Here is a 21,335-nt window from a genome sequence, read left to right as displayed (position 1 = left end):
TATCTCAAGGCAAACTGCGAGAATGATGCACGGCCAATCAAAAACATGACTGGTTTTCTAAAGATACCAAGCTTAATGCTAATCGGTGAAGTGTCCCTTTAAGCTGTAGCTGATGAAGGGTACTGTACCTGCGGAAGCTGTGGCGGCGGTGCCCGTGGCTGGACGAGGGTCTCTCTGGCTGGGCCGGGGCTGCTGCCTCCTCCTTGGGTTTGGCAGGGGAGCCCAGCGAGTAGATGGGCAGACTGGCATAGGGCTTGGACGGCAGCCTCATCTAAAACGAGAATCACAGACTTAGTCGGCGCCACATATACACGCAGCATAGGAGATCGAGACGGTAAGGTATGAAGATATTTGCATTTGCATTCCACACAGACTTTTTTAAAATGAGGCTTTTTAAAGTGGCGGTGAAGATTGAGAAATGGGCTTACCTTCTTACAACACTGAGAGCACACAGGTCTGAAAGGTGGGGCAGCAGAATAACAACAACAAAAAAAAGAGTAACAATTAGTCATACTGAACGCGTCACTCCTTTGTCACATGTGACAGACTTTATCTGGACTGGGCGTATGTGATGTAGGCTTGGAAGGTTCCACCCACCTCTTGCAGAACTGGCAGCTGTAGGCCCAGGTGAAGAGGGAGAACTTCTTGGTGCGACAGGAGAAGCAGAGCTGCAGTAGGGTGGAGATGGACAGACTGCGTTAGAGAAGCTCCCAACACACAACACACAGACGACGGTTTGCCTAACGGCAAGTTTGTTTACATTTGCAGTTCCATGAGTGCCACTCCCATCCCAAGATCCCATTAAAGTGAAATAAGCTACAAAATAATGAGATGGTAACTAGATGTAATAGAAATAATGTCTTTCGGTCTTGTGTCATTGCCCATATTCAGTGCTTTGGTAGTTACTGCTCAATACAGACAATTGCACAGATAGTGATTCTTGAGTAATATCTAATATGCAGTGTTTTGCATGTTTGTGTACATCGTGTTTGCATAGTATCGGTTTTGAGGATCAGCCCAGCTCACCTTTCCCTTCTTCAGGGCGGTGTAGACGTCTTTGTACTGTTGGAACTTCTCCAGCTCGGCCTTGACCAGAACCTGCCTGATATGCATCACCTCTTCCACAGTCAAGGCCAGGCACTCCACAGGATAGCAGAACTCCTCCTGAAATATAGACCCCATACTTAAAATCAGACCTCGTTTGGCAACACCCATTACAAAACCACACCAAATTAGCATGCCATGGTGGACCACAGCACATGTTACGATGGGAACGTCCAGACAGCACACGCTCAAGACAGGACCACACCCGAAAAACATGACCATCGTGCATGACCCGGGTTTGCATTGTCTGTTGGCACCACATCAAACCCCGGTGCCATGGTACACAGGCCATGACTTTTCAACAGATGCCTCACACGATGGGAATGAGATGGAAGGCGTTTAAACATGAAATGCAGCAGTTACCTTGTCCTCCTGGAGGAGATGTATAGCTATTAGCATAGCATAATAGCACACTTTTTTTGTGAATTTGCTTACAGTTGCTTCTTGGCGCTGATTTATAATGGCTATGCTTAGCAAAGGGTTTTTTTTTTCCTCAGGGGTTAGGGCTCCAGCAAAGCGTCTCTGGAACAATACCTATTGTAACAAACGGCTCTGAGGTGGAGCCACTTCAATGGAGTGTTCTTGGATGTGCATGGATGCTTGTGATCACACAAAACGCACTGCAGTAATAATAGTCTGCTTCACTGATTACTTTGACTGTAGTAGTACTCAATAGCAGAGGTTATGATTTTTTGCTTTGTTTTGTTAAAACTGCAGTTGTTTTGTTAGGGTTGACAAACACACAGTCATAGGGCAATATTCAGGCATGTCTCTTGGCAATTACACTCTCATGAGCCCTTCAATCAAAGCAAATCGAGATGAACACGCACAGATGCACACAGCACAGTTCATACATACAATGCTCCAAGTCGCATAATGGCCAACAAATCCGTTCATGTGTTAAACACAAAGACAGATATAGAAAGTGTGTTTGTTTGCAAACACACAAAGAATATATAAAGAATGTATGCGCTGGATAATCAGTTCTGTTGGCCATTATGGTCCATGGTCTCCCCATGTTAGTGCTGGAGTGAGCAGCATACAGTAGCTTGAACCCAACGAGCAAGCCCAGTTCTGCTCCCCTGTCTGCCACAGACAGACACACAGACAAACGTACCGCTCGGGAACCGCTGGGTACCTCGTCCTGGCCACCAAACAAAAAGGACATCAGTGAGACGGGTGCATGTTCAGACGCATGCTGTCAATGTCAAACCAACCTTTGGCAGAGGAGCTGGTGTTTACATGTGAGCATGCATGGTCCTGAGCAGGCCATGTCTGTGGTGTAGTAAGTGTGGGGGATGCCCTACAAACCTCGACTCACTTCACTTTCTAAAAGAGGAAAATATGCTAAGTCTGTTTTTTGCAGGGAGCCTAACAGATTTAACTAAAATATCAAACATTTAGATGACTAAAAAGATCTAATCTGAAGCTCTAAGGAACCTAATTTTTTATGTTCAGCATTCAAAAGACTAGACTATCCGCTGTCTCTAGTAATGCTCTATAATGCTCTTAAATCAATGGTCGCAACAAAAACATCTCAACACAATAAGGATAGATGAAGGTTTTGCTTGCTATATCGTAAAAGATGGATGGTTAAAAATATCACAAATATTAGACAAAAAGGGTTTTTCAAAATGACTTGTTAAACACCCAATGCCAGGTTGTGTCACAGACTTCGTGCACTGTAAACAGTGCTTGTGTGAATGTGAGTGACTTAATTTCTCATGCAAATGCATCTACACCTTCACCAGATAGTCAAAAAGGCCAGTTAGTCATCACACCTAAATGAGAAGCACCCTGTTACACAGAAGCCCTATCTAGAATATTAGACTCCACCACAGTGACGGCCCTACAGTCAACCATGAAGAAGACTGGGTGAAATGTCATTTACCTTAGGTTCATCCGAGGACAGCTGCGGCAAAACGTAGAGCATATCATTATGACATGATGCATGTACTCATGTTCTGATCAGGATGTCAGTAGGTAAGGTGTGACATTCTAATAATAATTTGTGGACAACGTCAGATTCTCCAGTCATAGTCCAAAATCACTGTTCGTCGTTCAGTCATTGTCCTCTCCGGCAAGAGAAGCCCATCAGAGTCTTGACTGAGGTGAACAGTCAAGCTCGGCCCAACCACACACAGTTACTGTACATTTAAAATGGTCCCTGGAGTCTCATCGGTCAAGATGATTCACTTGACAAGGCTCACACTTCCAGACGCAAACATCAGCCAACCCTATTGACTAGGAAGTCAATACACCTCCTCCACACTACCCATAGTAATCAGCAAATGCCTGCAACCTCTGCTCAAGTTTACCTTGAAAGCTTCTACGTGTAAGACTGATGGCTTGCACTGGCAGAGGAAACTACCTACCAAGGACTTGGAGCTCTGTCGGGAAGGAGGCACAAATGGGCGAACGCTGGTGGGAGTCTCCTTCTCGATGGAGTGTCTTCTCTGGGGGGCCGCGGGTCGTCTGTCTGGCTGGGGGGTGGACGAGATGGGCAGGAACCTGGGGGGAGCTGAAGAACAGACACACACCATGGAATCAATACCGACGGAGACACTGAACAAGGAAGACTAGCTGGGAGGAAGGGCTCTTCTCATTAGTCTTTTTAAATCCTTCCTTCCTTCCTCGTTCCGCAGGCTCGTTCCCACTGATCTATAAAAGAGTGATGGGGGCGGCAATAATGGGATAGTCTATCCAGTGTGCTTTATGATCTGGAGGAAGGTAGGGAGAATAGATAAAAAGACGAATGAGAAGAGCCCTAAATGTCTGAGAAGGAACCTCTGAAAGGAGGCTAAGCGTGATGGAGTAGGTCACTAAGTGGGTCAATGGGACACACACACACACACACACACACACACACACACACACACACACACACACACACACACACACACACACACACACACACACACACACACACACACACACACACACACACACACACACACACACACACACACACACACACACACACACACACACACACACACACACACACACACACACACACACACACACACACACACACACACACACACACACACACACACACACACACACACACACACACACTCTTACTTTTCTTGTCAGCGTTGGACTCCGGCGACGTGTCCTCTACCATGGAGGTGGACATGCTGGAGCTGCTGGCGGATGTGCGGCTGGGCTCCTCCTGGAGGGTACACAGGGAACAGCGTTTGACCAAAAGCCTTTACACACATACACGCATATTCACCTGCGGTGCATCACATAGGCACACACAAATAGGTGTCGACAGTGTGTCTCCACACATAAAGCTTTGTGAAAATATATACTGTATATAATACTAACACACTCTCTGACTTTATTTGAATCATGGAAGATATGTTGTGGACATTTAAGGCATCTCCAATGGAAGGTCCATCGCAGTCAGATATGTGGTGAAGTCCACCTCCAGTTCACAAGCATTCAACAACGCACAAGCCTCAACTGCCACCCAACGGTGGTAAACAGACGCCAGCCCACACATGGGCACCAAAGCCATCGATATCTCAAAGTTGCGACAGCCGTTGACTTCCATGTTAAAGCCAGATTAGAGCGGTCACGTGGTTAGTGGGTAGACTCAGTAGTTCCCTTGGTCCCTGGTTTACTACGGGATTGACAGCAGCGATCGCATTAATATTTACGGTGAATACTCGATGAAAATGACTATAAACTGCATTTCCACATACATATACATTACTCAATGAAAATGCATTATTATGCACACGACTATAAGTCATGTAGAAAAGTCGTATTATATTCATTCATTCTCAATGGAATAGTTCCCGGAAGTGCCGCCATTGTTTGTTCACGGGAGTCAACGGTAGTGTCGCAACTTTGAGATATCGATGGCTTTGATTGGCACCAAAGCCACACTCACGTCGGACTCGGAGCTGTCCAGTTCGGCTAGCGTGGGGGCCTTCAGCAGTCTCTTCCTCTGGCCCAGCTGCTGGGACCCGCCCATTCCGTTCAGCGGGCTGTACGACGACGTCCCGTTGGACAGCGCGAGCGTGCTGATGGCCATCTTACGTGGGGCGTCTGGGGTCTCACCTGTGAAAGTGGTCATGTGATGAGAATCCCAACACGCAGTAATGGAAGATAATGGTCTGAGAGTTCAGCTAAAGCTGTTAGCCTGTAGCATGCATTACAATTACAAATCCCAAACTTGCCAAGAAAACTAGCATTCTGAAACATTCAACAAAAAGAACATTGGAGCGAACATGGAGTTGATGGAGAGGGTTGTCCTCATAGGTCAAGACGGAAAGAGTGTCCACTCAGGACTCCTAAGGGATAAATGCCACCTCAGGACACCTCAGATGAGCCAGCCAAGGGAAAGATTATTTACTGAGGTATGATAACATTTCTATTATAACCACTCTTGCGTAACACAAACATCGGTGCCAGAACTGGCGATATTAGATTAAACCATTAGAAACGGACACAGTTGTTTGCACAGAATGTCAGCAAACAGCATCAGTGCAGTTCGATGCCTTCCATTTTCCTTCATCTACACCAGTCACTTCATCACACCCGTGAATGAAACAGGCGAACTAACTAGACATTTCCAACAGTTGAAAAAAACCTGCATGGTAGGAGCAGGCTTAAGTCAGTAACTTATTTCTTTTTTCGAGTGCTTGGCCAAACGTATATGTAACATCAAAGAAGAAAGAGGAAGGCACGAAGCCGAAACACGTCTGTACAATAAACACGTTTGTATGCAAAGTGCAGCCTTTTTCTTCTTTGACTTTAAAAAGACCGCCATTTGATTTCATCAGGTCCACCAACCACAAGTCTACTCTTTGTGTTCCATGAGGGGCTATATTTGGTGATGATGCAAACCACAGCCAGAGACTCTCCATCATTTGTGACCAAACAGGAGACATTGCAGGTTGTAGCCAAGTAAAAATAACTCGGAGGTTATTAAATATTGATAACAGCAAACTGCTGGTGTTACATAAGAGCTCTAAATCTATACTAATCCTGGGTTAGTAACAGAAAAATTCTGAGCTTAACTTTAAGCCTTCGGTACATACTGTTAGGGAAACCGAGAACTGTTATGGCTATCGGAACAAACACACACACACACACACACACACACACACACACACACACACACTATAGCTTACTGTAGGTTAGCATGCGCTCACACACAAACACACACCACTCATTCGTTTAGAAATGAGCTAATTCATTCATTCAGGAGTTCTCAGCATTCATCCTTGGTGGTTAGGGGTGCTACTGGCAAAGGCAGTGGTTTTCAGGATACTTTACCTGAGCTTCGGAACAAATCTTGCGGACTGCTGATGCTTCTGCCTGCTCCTACAAAAGGGACACATCCTTCAATATGATCCAACAGTCAGCAGACACAGAAGCCCACTCGCCCTAGCTGACATTTCTCAAAGTGCCATTCAGTGAGGCGAACCCAAAAAGTCGTGGGTAGGGGGGGGTCAACAAATCAGCTACATTCACAAATGAAGGGTGGCCAGTGAAACAGGGTCCATTGGAGTGTCCAATGAAAACACTGTGCAGGGCTGTAGCGAACGTGGCACATCACAAAAAAAGGCAGGAAAACACACATGTACACGTACACACACACACACACACACAATTCAGCCAAATCAAAAGTGCCTGGGGAAGGGGTTGTAGTGACTCTGACGAGACCAGAGAGAGAAAGAGAAGAGTTGGGAGAAAGAGGTCATCTCTTACGGACCGTGTAAGAGTCACGCTAAGGGAAGCGTCTTTACATAATGTGATGTGATGTGATGCTGTATCATACGGCGTGTCTCGGAGGCCCACAGATTACCCCGATGGATCCCGCCGACTGACACTACCAATCCACGTGCGCCACGTTCATTCACAGAACGTTTGGCCAAACGGCACATCCGATAATCCCGGTGGAACGGCGCATTTGTGTAACGAATACAACTCAACCCAACCCACCCACTCAACTCACCCGTCCATTTTTGATAAACGCCCACGCACAGGGATGGAGAGCTCTTCAGAGTCTGATTATGTCCCGAGTGGGGTTCTCTGTCTGTTCCCCTCCTCCCCTTCTGCATAACGCAGGTTTTGCTTTAAATCAGTCCTTCATTATTTTGCTATAAAATCAGTCCTTTATTATTTGTGTAGACAGACACAAAGTAGACGATCAAAATGATTAACAATTGCTTGCCATGTCTACTCTACGGACACAGAAGTACTTGTATCCAACTGGCAGGGACTTAGTCATTACAATACCCAAGTCACTAATGTTTGTCAAATGGCAACAGAATAGATATGAGGCTTAAGTGTTCGAGAAGCATTTAATGAGTCTGACCACTTCTCTCCTCTCCGTTCTCCTTCAGAGGGTGTCTGGTTCATGCCACTGTTGACGAAGCGTTACCATGACAGCAACACCTCCTGTCAAGATGGCAGGAACAGTCTAGAAATCTTTTGTGTCGTGTTCTGGGGGTGTGTGGGGGTTAGGGGGTTGCAACAAGATCCAACAAGACCACAACAGACAAGGAATACAAAACGAATGAACCAAAAGCCAGGCAATGATGGCATAACCACTGGGGGGTGGGGGTGGGGGCTTTACCTGAAGAGTCAAAACTGAATGACATGCTAAGAGGCCGCATTACTGCAAGAGAGACAGACAAAAGGTACAGGGATCGGTAATCAAGACAGGATTGGAGAGTGTGTGGGGGGGGGGGGGGGGGCAAACAAGAGAAGGTAGGGAAGCATATTACAGGACCAAGGGAGAGGGGTAGGAAGGGAGGAAGAGATTTAAGCATATCAGTTGAGAGAATGATTCAATGCCAGCACACCTGCATTGAACACATGACAGTTATAGGAGACCTATAAGGAGAGACCGGTTACATAACTCACACGTATGTTCCTGCATGCGGTAAGTCTGCAGGAAAGGTCACTTAACATCCAGCATGCTATGAAACATATAATCTCCTTCTATGCAATGCAACTGCAATAATGACCATGTACATATTACATGAAAACAGGGACATTTTTCTCAAGCTAAACAGATGATGGTAATCCTCTTTAAGTTTGAATCAGAACAGTACTGTTTGGGCTTTGTTTTCATAAGGTCAGTAAAAATGCAAGTTTCTTGTTCTTCCAACAGCTAAAGCCAACTTGATCTCCAGAGCCCTGAGGCCCCCCTCCCTGACCTGAACCCGATTTAATGTATAGACACAACAGACCAATCCGATTAAGCTGATTGCTTTGGTTCCACTTTTACTGTAGGTACACTCAATCGAATAAGCGTCAAGCATTCAGAGTAACTCTTTCATGTCCACACAGCTCAACCTCAACTCAACATCTACTTTTGGCAGCATCAATTATCATACACAGTTAGCAAATGAAGATGATGACCGCAATTAGTTAAATGACCATGACAAATCTCACCATTCACCAAGCTCACTAACACTAGCCACACACGCAAATCACGCAATACATGAGGGCCATGATGACTGACCACATTATGGGTCATTTCAAACATACTGCATGTCCATGGCGGATCTATATGTGAGGCAGTGCAATCCTACATGAGGCAGAGATCTGACCATGGAAGTGGGAGCGCTAAGAGCATTAATGCGGCAGACTCAGGAGTTCAGCTGGAGCAGCGGTTGGGTTGCACACACAGCAACAGACAGTAGCCATGCAAGCGCACACTTGACCAGAAATTGTGATGGGGGAATAAGTGGACACAAGTTTTTCACGCTCACTGACTGGGGTTGTCCTCATGTCCTCTCTCTCTCCCCTTCAGCCATGCCATCACACACACACACACACACACACACACACACACACACACACACACCTAATACACACAAATATGAGCCTTGGACCTTATGATTTTGTCCTCAGCATCAACAGGAGAGCATTTTGTGTGTGATATTAGATTATAATTACACAGACATCATTACAATATTGCAGTTCATTAACTTTCATAGTTCAAAGATGTATATTAAAATTCTACCAGGAGACCATGAGTAAGTACAAAAAGATGTTCACGCCATCTGTTTTTGCTTGTTTGAGTGCAAATTGCTTGAATAAACATGCACTCACAATGTGTGTGTGTGTGGGGGGGAGGGGGGTTGCACATCAGAACCAAGAATGCAACTGTGCATGTGTGAGGTGTGAGAATGTATTTGAGATGCATACGAAGGTGCTTGCGGGCGGTGTGTGTGTGTGTGTGTGTGTGTGTGTTCCTGAGGTTCCTTACCCAGCCTGTTGCGGCGGATCATGTCTGGGGAGACAGGCCTCAGCTTCCTCTCAGATTTGATCTCCTCCAGGATGCGCTCATGGAGACTGCGGGGGCGCTGGGGGTGGGGCTTGAGCTTGCGTGCAGCGGCCTGATTGGACATAATCGATACGAGTGACCAATCAAAAAATAACATAAACCACAGGGCTGCATATAATGCTGAACAATACCTTTTTTGCATCACTCCCTTTTAACCAGTAAAAACACTGTTTGATTAGAATATCAGAAAATGCATATATCTCATTATTAGTAGATTAGTAGAGAAAGAAAAGCAAAAAATGAAGCTAGGCTTGGAGCTAGACTCTTCGTCTAGCTTCATTTTTTTGCTCTTCTTTCTGTAGATATCAAAGAGAGAAAAGAACAGGATTGATATAACGGTCTCCTGCTGGTGGCTCTTGCTCTTCAACATTGCTGAGGGGGGAGCAGTAAAGTCACAGGGGGAAAAGAAAATGGCGTCCGAAAGGCCAGCAGCCGGGGCGTCTGCTCTTACCGGGTTAAGGGGTGGGCGAGATCGGATGAACTCCAGAATGACCTCGTGAGCACTCTTCTTTAACCTGGGCGGAATGTCTCCATTGACCTGCAGCGACACGGGAAGGGGGGGGCAGAGGTCAGACAGGTGAGAGGTGACAGACAGAGACCAGACTGGACAGAGCACATTTTTCTCTTATACTAACCAAATCATTTCCGATGACACAGCAACACCTTAGCATACACATCGGAACAGAACATTGAAGATATCACTCATGTAAAGCCTAAAGGGCCGCTCTCGTTAATATGAATGACGACATGACGACTAAAACGATAACGATAACGACATGAAGAACGATATCGTTGTTGATCACTTTCAGAACGATTTTGAGAATGACAACAGCCAAACAGAACCCATCACATTTTAGCCATCACATTTATTAACATGGGGAGAATTTTTTTTATTGTTGGTCGTTGAACACTTTTACCATTATGGTTATAGTTATCGTTCTCGTTCTCGGTGTGAACGGCCCTTAAGGCATTCAAAACATTTATGAACGGCATGAAGACAAAAACAAGACTTTAATCGCACGTGCACATGGGTCCACATTTGGAAGGGTCAAGCTGTCCAAGAGGCTCTATTAGTGAGCTCATGAATTCGTTCCAACTGTTCTAAGTGGCAACCGGGAGCAAAGGTCAAACTCCTGCGTAATCCACCTTATCCATGTGTTCTCCATACTGATATGGACTGTGTGACGTTTCAAGCTTGGCTTTGTTCTCTTTCAAAGTCCTATTCAACAGGCATCTTAGTCATCTAGTGCTAGCTGAACCAAGGCCTCCTTATCCCCAAGTCATGCCATATAAACAGCAGAGCTTCGTGCAGCCCCTATGGAAGTGTGCGTGTTATCTGATAAGATGGGAGAGTTGGGCTTGAAGGAGAGATGACTCAAGGGGAACTAATAAGAACTGCAAAGAGGACAAACGAATGCCGAAACGAATGAGGAGCTACATCTGCATTGGGAAACAGCACTGGGGACAAATCGAATGAATATTAAATCCCCATAGTCTGGCAGACATCAAATGAAAAACCTAAAAATAGTCTTCACAACCTGCGGTTGCCTGCGGCTTTTCAAAATAAAACCTAGATCATTCCTTCTTTTAATAAACAAAGTGGCAGAGAGAGCGAGAGAGATACTGAATGAAATCCCTGGAGCCTGGCCATCACCAGAGTGTTCTGGAGTGTTCTGGAGTGTTCTGGCTTCATTCCTCTGAGGGACACCAGAAATCCCTCACCAGCAAGTAAACACACACTGCAGTACAGTATGTGTGATCATGATGTGATCAATGTTTACTAATAATCATCCTAACAACAGGATGTTTGTCCCATCAACCAGTAGCATCAACCTGCACTGGTGCAGTGACTGAGGGGACATGTGCATGTCCCGTGTGTGTGTGTGTGTGTGTGTGTGTGTGTGTGTGGATGGCAACACCCACCATAACTTTGCGCAGCTTGTAGCGCTTGGAGCGGATGTCGTCCATGAGCATCTCGTAGGGCGTGAGCTGGAACTCGATGGGCAGCGGGTTGTACTGGCGCTCCTGCACCTTCTTCAGCTTCACCCCGGTACGCAAGTCTCGCATCACCTGCACCCAGAAACGAGCCTGCACACACACACACACACACACACACACACAATTACACTTGATTGATGATTCCTCAGAGGGTCTTCTGTAAGTGTGTGTGTGTGCATACAAACATTTACATTTACCCAGTCAGCATTCTGCAGCTCGTTCAGGTCTCTGGCCGGCTCGTCTGTGGCGTCGCCCTCCATCTTCCGCAGATTCTTCAAGACAAAAGGAACAACAACAAACATGACTGCAAATCTAACGTAAAGAGATTAGAAAAGGTGTTCATCACAGTCATACACCTTGGAGGCCAAACAAACGCATGCATACATTCCAATGCCTTTATTTGTCACACACACACACACACACACACACACACACACACACGCACGCACGCACGCACGCACGCACGCACGCACGCACGCACGCACGCACACACGCACACACGCACACACGCACACACGCACACACACACACGCTCTGGGCTGCCTGTGTGTAAATTGATTGCATCTCGTGCAGGCGGGTGTGAGACGGACGCCAATGACCCGCTGTGCAGGAGCCAATCAATGGGCAGCTAATGCAGTGCTTTTACACCGGTCAATTCTGCCAGGATGGCACAGGGACATGGGCACGGGGTCACCCAGCTTTTGGGTCACGACAGAGACAGGGGAATCCACCACACATCAATAGCTGCTGTACTACACTGGTGTACTGCACATCAATGGATAGCTACAGTAATTTCCTGCATATACTGTAAGCCACATTGTGTATAAGCCGCAGGACAATGTTTTATGCAAGTTAAAAGAAACATAAAACATATTAACACCACATTAACTGCCCCCCCTGTATTAACCTCAAAGCTGAAGAAATTTTGCAAAATCAATGTATAAGCTGCGGCTAATAGTCGAGAAATGACGAGCTCTAGCACCACAGTAGTGAGATGCAGTACCATCACAAGTCTGAAGTGTTTGTGGAGACTCGGTTAACATTGCATGGCAGAGCTGCTAAATCAAAGACCAATGGCACTTTGCTAGTCATTTATTAAAGCTCTGTGTGCAGTTCTTCAATAACACAGAGAAGAGAAGGAGGGAAAATACTGCCATCATCTCTGGGCTGTTCTCTCCGAACACATCAAGTTAATGAGAACCCGTCTTGCTTCCTCACACACTTCAAGAAAGAATGCGTGTGCACACGTTTGGAATTTTGATTAACCCGGAGACATCGGCAACATCACACCATCAACGCCAATCATCGTCAGTCACGCTCTGATCAAAGGGCAGCGAAGGATGCTGGGAGCTCTGCTGACTCGGTCTTCTCACCGCACCTCCTCCTCTCCCCAACTCTCTTGTGGATTGCTTTACACACACACACACACACACACACACACACACACACACACACACACACACACACACACACACACACACACACACACACACACACACACACAGCGCTCACCCTAGTAAGCACATTCTCATACCAGCAGGGAGTTTATTTATATACAACAACACGAGGAGAGAAGGAGACTGATGACGCATTTGGACGGCATCACTGATGCCAGCGTGCCAACGCCTCTACCTGTGGCATCCGTACTCTGGGCAGAGGTGTATTCATTAATGGGCTATTAACTCAACACTAAATGAGCCTACCTAGCTGTAGCTAGGCCTGGAGGAGGAGGAGGAGGAGGAGGAGGAGGAGGAGGACCAGGACCTGGCGTGCCGTGCAGTGCAGTGCAGTGCAGCCTCTCTGACAGCCTAATCTCCTTACTGCACCCTCTCCATCGGGCTCCACTCTCTCGCATGGGCCTCCCTGGCTGTGCTGTACATTACATAAGCTGCTCCGGCTAAATCCTCCGCTGCGTTCAGACGCGTCCGACTCCACGCTACACTACGCCACGGCCCTGCGGCGCAGATGCAGGAGAGTCAGGCGAGCGCTGATGCAGCCCCAACGAGTGCCAGTAGTCACATTTAATCTGGCTGGACCACAAGTACCTAGAGGTGCGTACACGCGTGCGCGTGTGTGTGTGTGTGAGTGTATATCTGTGTGTGTGTGTGTGTGTATATCTGTGTGTGTGTGTGTGTTTTAACCTGGCTATGTGTTTTTTAGCCTGGTTCCAGCACTGATGCAACGCTCTTAAGGATGCTTAAATCCCTCAGCAAAACTGCACCACATGAGTCATGTCGCTGCAGGCCTTGTTTTTAAAAGGCACTCTCTGCAGGTGGTTAGGGCCCACATCTCCCATGTTACACAGGGTGAAGTAACAGCAATAGGAGGATAAACACACTCAAAAACGTGCACACCTAGAGGGTGCATAGCAACAGAGGCTTAAGACTTTACGTCAAACTTATGAGACATCCATCCTTTCAGGTCCCTCAGGGGTTTAAAGGGAGCAGTGAGTGTGAGGCATGTTGCTGGTTTAAAGGTGGTTGTGGGTGGCACTGCCACAGATGAGAGGGTGAGAAGGCAAGGACAGTGGGAGGAGGGGACATGGAGACCGGCCAAACCCTCATGCCAGCCAGGTTACAGGCAGTGAAACGGGGATTAACAACTGGGCACCAAGAACAGCAAGGTGTGTGATCCTGTCCAGGTGACTGATACCTGACATTCTAATGAACAGGCTGGATGAGAGACTGGAATGTACCAGAAGAATGAACATAACCTTCTGTAACCCAGCACTACTTACAATACAATACAATGACAACACAATAAAACACAATACAGTGGCAATTATATCTATATTTAACATGTCTTTGGCATGTAGCTATGACAGGCACATACTAGGCCACAGAAGCTCAACCCAGAGTCCTTGGCTGCCCTTCCAGAGCGGCACAAACGCTCCAGCCATTAACCCTGGCACTGAGGAGGAGTCTGAATGAGTCTGTATGTTGTGCAGCCTGGCGGGTGGGGTGGAGGTGGTAGGAACGAATCATTTGCACGCTTCGCTCGTTCTCGTCGCCGATGACTCACTCGCCGCCTCAACACTCTGTCTTTTCAACAGTATGGAGATCTCTCCACAAAAAAAACAGCCTCTGAACCAGTGTCTATAAATACCAGCCTGATGTTTACAGATTTACAGGCCCAGTATGTTGTCTTCTTTGGGAACCAATAGAGAAAAGATGCAACAGGAACAATTTCATCATGCATCAATTCTCTGAATTAGATGAGCAGTGCCAAAGAACTGACGCTCATGTCCTGACTCTTGAGAGAATGGTTCATCCTCGGAAATATTTCAACCCAGAACAAAGATATGGACTGTCCTACTAGCGTCTGCCTACTACAGCCTCCAGGCCAGAGACTGTGTGCCCATTCCAGAGCTCGTGTCTAGAGGAGTCTGTCTCTGATGCAAATTCATGATGTCAAGTCACTCATCTCCCTCTGTCTGGAGGAGAGATGGCTCGCCTGGGGCCACTAACACACACACACACACACACACACACACACACACACACACACACACACACACACACACACACACACACACACACACACACACACACACACACACACACACACACACACACACACACACACACACACACACACACACACACACACACACACACACACACACGTCGGGGACTTTACGTGCGTCTTACCTCCTTGGCACTCTTGATCTTCTCCAGAAAGGTGCGCAGTTCCCTGGTCTCTGCGAAGAGAGCGCGGCACACGGCCTGGTAGTGGCTGGGGGCGTCGGAGGGACTGGGCAGGTGGGATGTGCACAGCTGAAGAGGAGACAGACTTTGGTCAGTGAGATGTTTACAAACCCCATAGGATTTGAATGGCTCACCATGTGCCCTGTCTGAGTAGTACTGCCTTCAGGACATAACATGTCGGTCCAAGGTGATTGCATACACTTATATTTGCATCTATTCATCTCACAGACAATTTAATTCATTTCATTCATATTCAGTGCTTCTTCCATTAACCAACTACTTAAGTAGCGGGGCTGTTGCCCCACAATTTCACAGTCATGATCTATAAAAGTGACAAAATTCTAAGAACGTAACCAGGAAACGGTGTCTGTTTCTTCAGTTAGCATAAGTCTGCAAGTCTTTCTGGTTAAACAGCTAAGGACAGTGGGCTCTACATGCAAAGTGTTTCCTTTTCAATTACAGGACAAGACAGTGCTGTTGGTTGGTTGTATTAAAGTTCTAATACAGAATAAAATATATCATATTGTTAGTATGATGATTCATTTATCTTATGACCCTGTTCAACCTTAAGAAATACATAATTATACGAGTCATTTCAAATGTATGTATGACTCAAACAAACTGCACATGCATATTGGGGTGTTGGACCGGGCAATTAGGATGGGCTAAAGACGCCATTTAGATGAGCACATAGATCACCCATCATGCCTTGCACATGTCACCACAGACAAGACACCGGTGGTGGCCCATCCCTGACGAGGTGCGATGGACAGGCGTAAACACAGACACGTTCACACGCTCATTCTGACCAGCTCAAGCGGAACAAAGCCGCCTCACGCCTGATGCAGGCACGAAGTGAAATTACCCTGACCTGCCGGGAGCGAAACCTGCCGAATAACATTTCTGCCGCGACACCCACCCAGGCCCGCCCTGCCGTGGAATGAACTAGTGCAGGTGTCAACAATCACCTTCTTTCCCCTAAAGCAATGACGATGCAGAACGACGCCACAGAGAGATAAAAAAGAACAGCTAACGAGTTAAAGAAAGAAAACCCGTCTCACTAGACGACTCTAAAGGGCCCTGTCTGGCAAAGGCACCCAGTTCCCTGTTTGGTGACATGAACTTAAGCGCTGACAGAAATGTAAAGGGACCGAGGGACACGGATTTAAAAAAAGAGTTCAGACGAAAGACTGAAATGGGGAGATATGCAGTCAGTCAGAAAGAGAAAGAGCCCTGGAGGATTGAGAGAGAGAGAGAGAGAGAGAGAGAGAGAGAGAGAGCAAGAGAGATCAGGAGAGAGCGAGAGAGAGCGAGAGAGACAGAGAGAGCAGGAGAGAGAGAGAGAGAGAGAGAGAGAGAGAGCAAGAGAGAGCAGGAGAGAGAAGAGTAAGAGGGAGAGAGCAGGAGAGAGAGAGTAAGAGAGAGTGCAAGAGAGAGCTGGAGAGAGAGTAAGAGAGAGAGAAAGAGAGTAAGAGAGGGAGAGAGAGAGAGAGAGAGAGAGAGAGAGAGAGAGAGAGAGAGAGAGAGAGAGAGAGAGAGAGAGAGAGAGAGAGCGAGCTAGCTCCCTAAAGGACAGAGGCCCTGCGTCCCCCCGTGGGTAGCTTATTTCCAGTCAGATGCTCAAATTCAGTTCACTCCTCTCATACCTCACAGCGCTACACAGGCAGCCTGCTAAAACTACACACACGCAATGAATACCACGCTCTTTGCCCAAACACAACACGCGCACGCGCACACACACACACACTCACACACACACACACCTCATTTGACCCCGGGAACCCAGAGGAGGACACAACCCCTCCATATGAATTATCTAATAGCTACCCGCAGCAAACTGTGCAGCTAGCACAGAGTGCTGGCCACGTAATCACCACCACGTACAGTAGCAGCTCCATCTCAATCAGCTGTTCCCACGCCAACACACCTGCACCAAACCATACATTCATAACATACAGTGTCCAATAGCGTTACGCCACCAGCCTCAGGCCGGGTTTCATAAAGGGATTTCTCTTTTACCGTAGGCTACTCATACAGATTAGCGCATAAACAGGCCGCTAGCTCAACCTAAAGCTGCTTACATATAGGATGTCTGGGGAGTGATAAACTAGAGGTCCAAAGGGGAATAGCCAACAACAGAGTGCTGGATATGAACCTCTTAGCAAGTATTACTTATGTAACATAGAAAATTAAGGGGAGGGCGCAATACAGTTATTGTCTGTAAGAAAGTTCTTATGGTAAGGCGATTCAAAGATTTTATGCTAAGGATTGCAAAGACTGGTCGTGGTCACTGACATAATGAGCAACATATTTATTGTTTACTCCTAAATCTGTAGTCTGATTTGCTCTGTACGGCTCTGGTCTGTACGAAGGGTAAACCTCACATGGGAGAATCAAGAACTCATATTGATTGAGATTCGGTCTTCTTATAGCACACAAACTTCTGCAAAGGTGGCAGTAGCTTTGCTGTTGTATTTGGATCTCCATATACCGTGGTTGATTTTTGTTCTGTGCCTGCTGGTATGTAAGAGACACATGCATTTTAAACCAACATCCTTACAACGCCGCCCGTCACTCACCTCCAAAACGTCACGGTAGCCTCGGATGTTGCAGACTCCGGCTGGATCTTCCTCGCCCTCATCCTCCTCCTCGGTGGCCTCGTAGCCTTCGTCAGGACACGGGTCTTTCTCGGCCTCGCTCTCGGCCATGTTGGTCATGAGATCGATGAGACGCTCGAGAGGTGGGCTCAGCTCGCGCTCCTCGTTCTCCTTCAGGCCGTAGTCCAGGGCCTTGTAGATCATGATGCCCAGGGACTCGATGATCTGCAAGATAAAACATGCACCGATACATTGAAACACATATTCTACTCATCAGCAAGCCAACCTTTTATATAAATGCATATTTTATTGTTGTTGTTTTTTATATGTGTGTGTATGTGTATGTGTATGTGTATGTATATATGTATGTATGCATGTATGTATGTATGTATGTATGGTGACCTTGAGTGCCAAGAAAGGCGCCTTTAAATAAAATTTATTATTATTATTATTATTATTATCATTATTATCATCATCATTATCAATTAACCCATCATGATCGTAAGAGATTAGGATATGAAAGAAAAACAAAAAAACATAAACTTCCATGTATATTGAACATGGACATTGTACACTGTTTGACATTTTATGAATGTTCTCAGTACAAGTTGAACTAGTAACAGTCATCTGACAAACACATTACAGAACACTGCTTAAGTCAAACAAGTATGAACACACATAATGGTTTTACTTAAGGCACTTCCTCCTCATTACTGATGACAGCCATGTCATGCTGCAACAAGATTGAACTACACGGTTCCCAAGGTGCTTTGGGGGCAATTATTTACTGTATGAAATTCTTTGGTCCCATGACTTGAAAGGAGAGTTCTCTAAATGTGTTCCGACAGAACCCAAGCCACATAGTCCATCACCATAGAGCAGGACTGCACACGAGACCGACGCAATAACAATAATGAGCTCCGATGGCTCTCTCGTGGCTCAGTGACACTCGGAGAGCACTTTCATCAGTGAAAACATCCTGCGCCGAGTCAGTCAGCACACAATCCTAATGGAAGAGCACTTTCCTTGTTTAACGATCACACAAGGATAATGGGGCTCTTATTAAATGCTCGTCTTCACTCTATTGGCAGATCTATTATGTGGTGGTTCTCTCCTGAGACAACATGACTTGAGATGGAGCATCAGAACAGGCCTACCAAGAGTGGGCAGTGTGCGCACCACTCAACTGCCTGTCTGATTTCACTCACTGACCTCCATCAGTGAGCTTTCGTAAATACTATTGCCATGACGCACCACAATCATGTGGCTTCCTGATGCTGAGAACTGAGAAACACTTCCTGCACACTAGTAGCCTGAAGCTGGGGGGGAAAAACGCCAACAAAACCTGACAATTCACCGTTTACACCAGCAGACCGGACCTAGCTCATCCTCATGTGCCCAGATGTTGGTCCACACACACACACAAAGGCCCTCTCTGTCTCTGAAGTCATCACTGGCGCACTATATGGCATGGTGCTCCCAGGCTCCACTCAATTCCGTAACTCAATTCAACCCTCCAGACGTGAGCAGCGGCGGGGTGGTAGGATTGGCCGGATAGCAACGCAACAATACAATGTCAAAGAAGCCATGTTGAGGAGCAGAGCCAATGCATGAGTCCAGTAGACTGGTATGACCCCTTAAAAAAACAAAACCGCACAGGCCAACGATGAGCCTTCAATTACGGCTAATACAATTGAAGGCCTAAAACAGCTTTGGTCAGAGATCGGCAGCTGTGCAAGGTTGCCCTGGACAAGAGTTTAAAATAATCTTAATGTTCCCCAGAGATTGGAGATCACATCAAAATGTGCAAGAGAGAAGAGAAGAATCCTTAATTTTTTATGGGCCGGGAGGGGCCAAGTCTTATCTTCAGGAGACTAAAGGATTCTTATCTTGAAGACACACAAAGACACAGGCACACACACACACACAGACACACACACACCTCGGTCAACCATGAAATGCCATGCTCAAGGAGACACAAACAAACATGCCCAAACCTCAGCATTAAGCTGAAGAGGTTGGCGCCAGAAAAGTCACTACTACTTGAAGCTTAATCAAGATGCTGCGTGTGAGTGCAGTTTGACTTTCAGCAATCCCCAACAACATTAAATTCTCACCATCAACACCAACCACAGTTATACTGAGCCTCTTTGGAGACTGTGCCATGCGTGACATCAACCATTTCAGATCTTTCAAAACAGTTCAAAAACCTTTATACAACGTGCATTTTATCACTACCAACAACAAATAATGTTTGGAAATGCCTTTGATAGATAGATCTCCATGAAGGACACTACCACAAGAACCCTTTGACCTCTTCCAAGCGTTCAGCATCACCATCCGCTGTCCCCTTCTGCAGCAAATGACCTCACAGCAGAGGGTTTATGGGCAGCGGGGGCAGTTTATGTAACAGCTGGACACATGGTAAGGCCTCCTGTGAGGAGCATCGCAGACAGGGGGAGAGAGGACCTGATCTGCCCAGGACAGAAAAGACCAATATGAAGTATAGCAATGTACGCACATCTATAGAATTCCGACAGGTGCATATACTGTATATGGGCACAAACGTAGTCAAAGGAAAAATATCCGCACACTGTCTTACATTAGGGTGACCAGACGTCTCCAGTTCCATGGGACTGTCCCCGTTTTTGGTTGCCTGTCCCGGGGAAAATACAGAAAAACTACCCATGTCCCCGTTTTTGAGGATAAAAATAGCATGTATTTCAATGAGATTGATAGTCAAACTGGAAATGTCCCCGTTTTTTCCACATTTTTGGGATTATGTCCCCGGTTTTGGTCTCGGACATCTGGTCACCTTCTCATACATGCTCCCGGTTTAATGGCAAGTACAATATTTCGACTGTTTGACTAGAAAAGACCAAAATCACATCCATTTAATACCACCCACGTATACTGCAGAGCCACGTTAGAGGGCCTGGCACGCCATCAGGCCTTTGAGGAGTCAGGGGAGGTAAGGCACTCTGTCCAAGGTGGGATTAAGGGCGTACTCACACTAGGCAATTCGTACCGTACCCGAGTACACTTTGCCCCTAAAGTCCGGTTCATTTGACCAGTGTGATCGCTTCGTTCCGTACTGAGGTACGGTACGCTAGTACGCTTCGAGGAGGTGGACTCTGGTACGGTACGCATGGAAGCACGATGTCATTAATGACGAAATAAACAGTAACGTTCCAATTAACAATCACACGTTGCATAAAGATTCTAGAACACAGCAACTCAATCGTACCCAAGTACGGTTTGATATTATGCAGTGTGAGCGCAGACCAGGGACCAGAGGCAACCGTGCTCCAGTACGGTACGGGTGAAACGTACCTAGTGTGAGTGCGCCCTAAGGGCCGGCGCGTCCAGCCAGGGCAGCGCGGGTGCCAGCGGCAGGACAAAGATCTCCAGAGGAGGGCGAGAGGCCAGCGTTCCCACAGCAGGGAATGGGCGAGCGGGAACGGGAGGATCGCCTGACTCTCTACCGAGATCGCCGACGCCGACAAGGAGACACATGAGCAGATTTGGCTCATGGGGAGCCTGGGAATCTGAAGACCTCCACAGGGAAAACACCTCTCTCTCTCTCGTGTGCTCTTGTGTGCG

The 21,335-nt window shown here is 46.8% G+C and overlaps 1 protein-coding gene across 3 annotated transcripts in view; it reads right to left on the bottom strand.

Annotated features, from left to right (window-relative positions):
- Positions 1–21,335, bottom strand: part of spire1a (spire-type actin nucleation factor 1a) — a 39,879-nt gene that overhangs the window by 2,829 nt on the left and 15,715 nt on the right. Inside the window, exons 3-19 of one of the 3 annotated variants that reach the window (XM_062528820.1) lie at positions 17,715–17,957; positions 15,079–15,204; positions 11,626–11,700; positions 11,354–11,518; positions 9,882–9,968; positions 9,353–9,482; positions 7,709–7,750; positions 6,403–6,450; positions 5,012–5,181; positions 4,192–4,282; positions 3,480–3,625; positions 2,996–3,016; positions 2,222–2,248; positions 1,027–1,164; positions 598–668; positions 429–456; positions 129–271 (exon numbers count right to left, since the gene is read on the bottom strand). In XM_062528820.1, coding sequence (XP_062384804.1) covers positions 129–271; positions 429–456; positions 598–668; positions 1,027–1,164; positions 2,222–2,248; positions 2,996–3,016; positions 3,480–3,625; positions 4,192–4,282; positions 5,012–5,181; positions 6,403–6,450; positions 7,709–7,750; positions 9,353–9,482; positions 9,882–9,968; positions 11,354–11,518; positions 11,626–11,700; positions 15,079–15,204; positions 17,715–17,957 — 1,751 coding nt within the window. The remainder of the gene's footprint in view (positions 1–128; positions 272–428; positions 457–597; positions 669–1,026; positions 1,165–2,221; positions 2,249–2,995; positions 3,017–3,479; positions 3,626–4,191; positions 4,283–5,011; positions 5,182–6,402; positions 6,451–7,708; positions 7,751–9,352; positions 9,483–9,881; positions 9,969–11,353; positions 11,519–11,625; positions 11,701–15,078; positions 15,205–17,714; positions 17,958–21,335) is intronic. The other 2 variants (XM_062528821.1, XM_062528822.1) reach the window with 2 other exon arrangements.

Source organism: Sardina pilchardus, chromosome 24 (assembly GCF_963854185.1).
Source record: "Sardina pilchardus chromosome 24, fSarPil1.1, whole genome shotgun sequence".
NCBI classification, from domain to species: domain Eukaryota; kingdom Metazoa; phylum Chordata; class Actinopteri; order Clupeiformes; family Clupeidae; genus Sardina; species Sardina pilchardus.
Note: the sequence above shows the minus strand (reverse complement) of the source record. Positions and strands in the feature narration are given on the sequence as shown.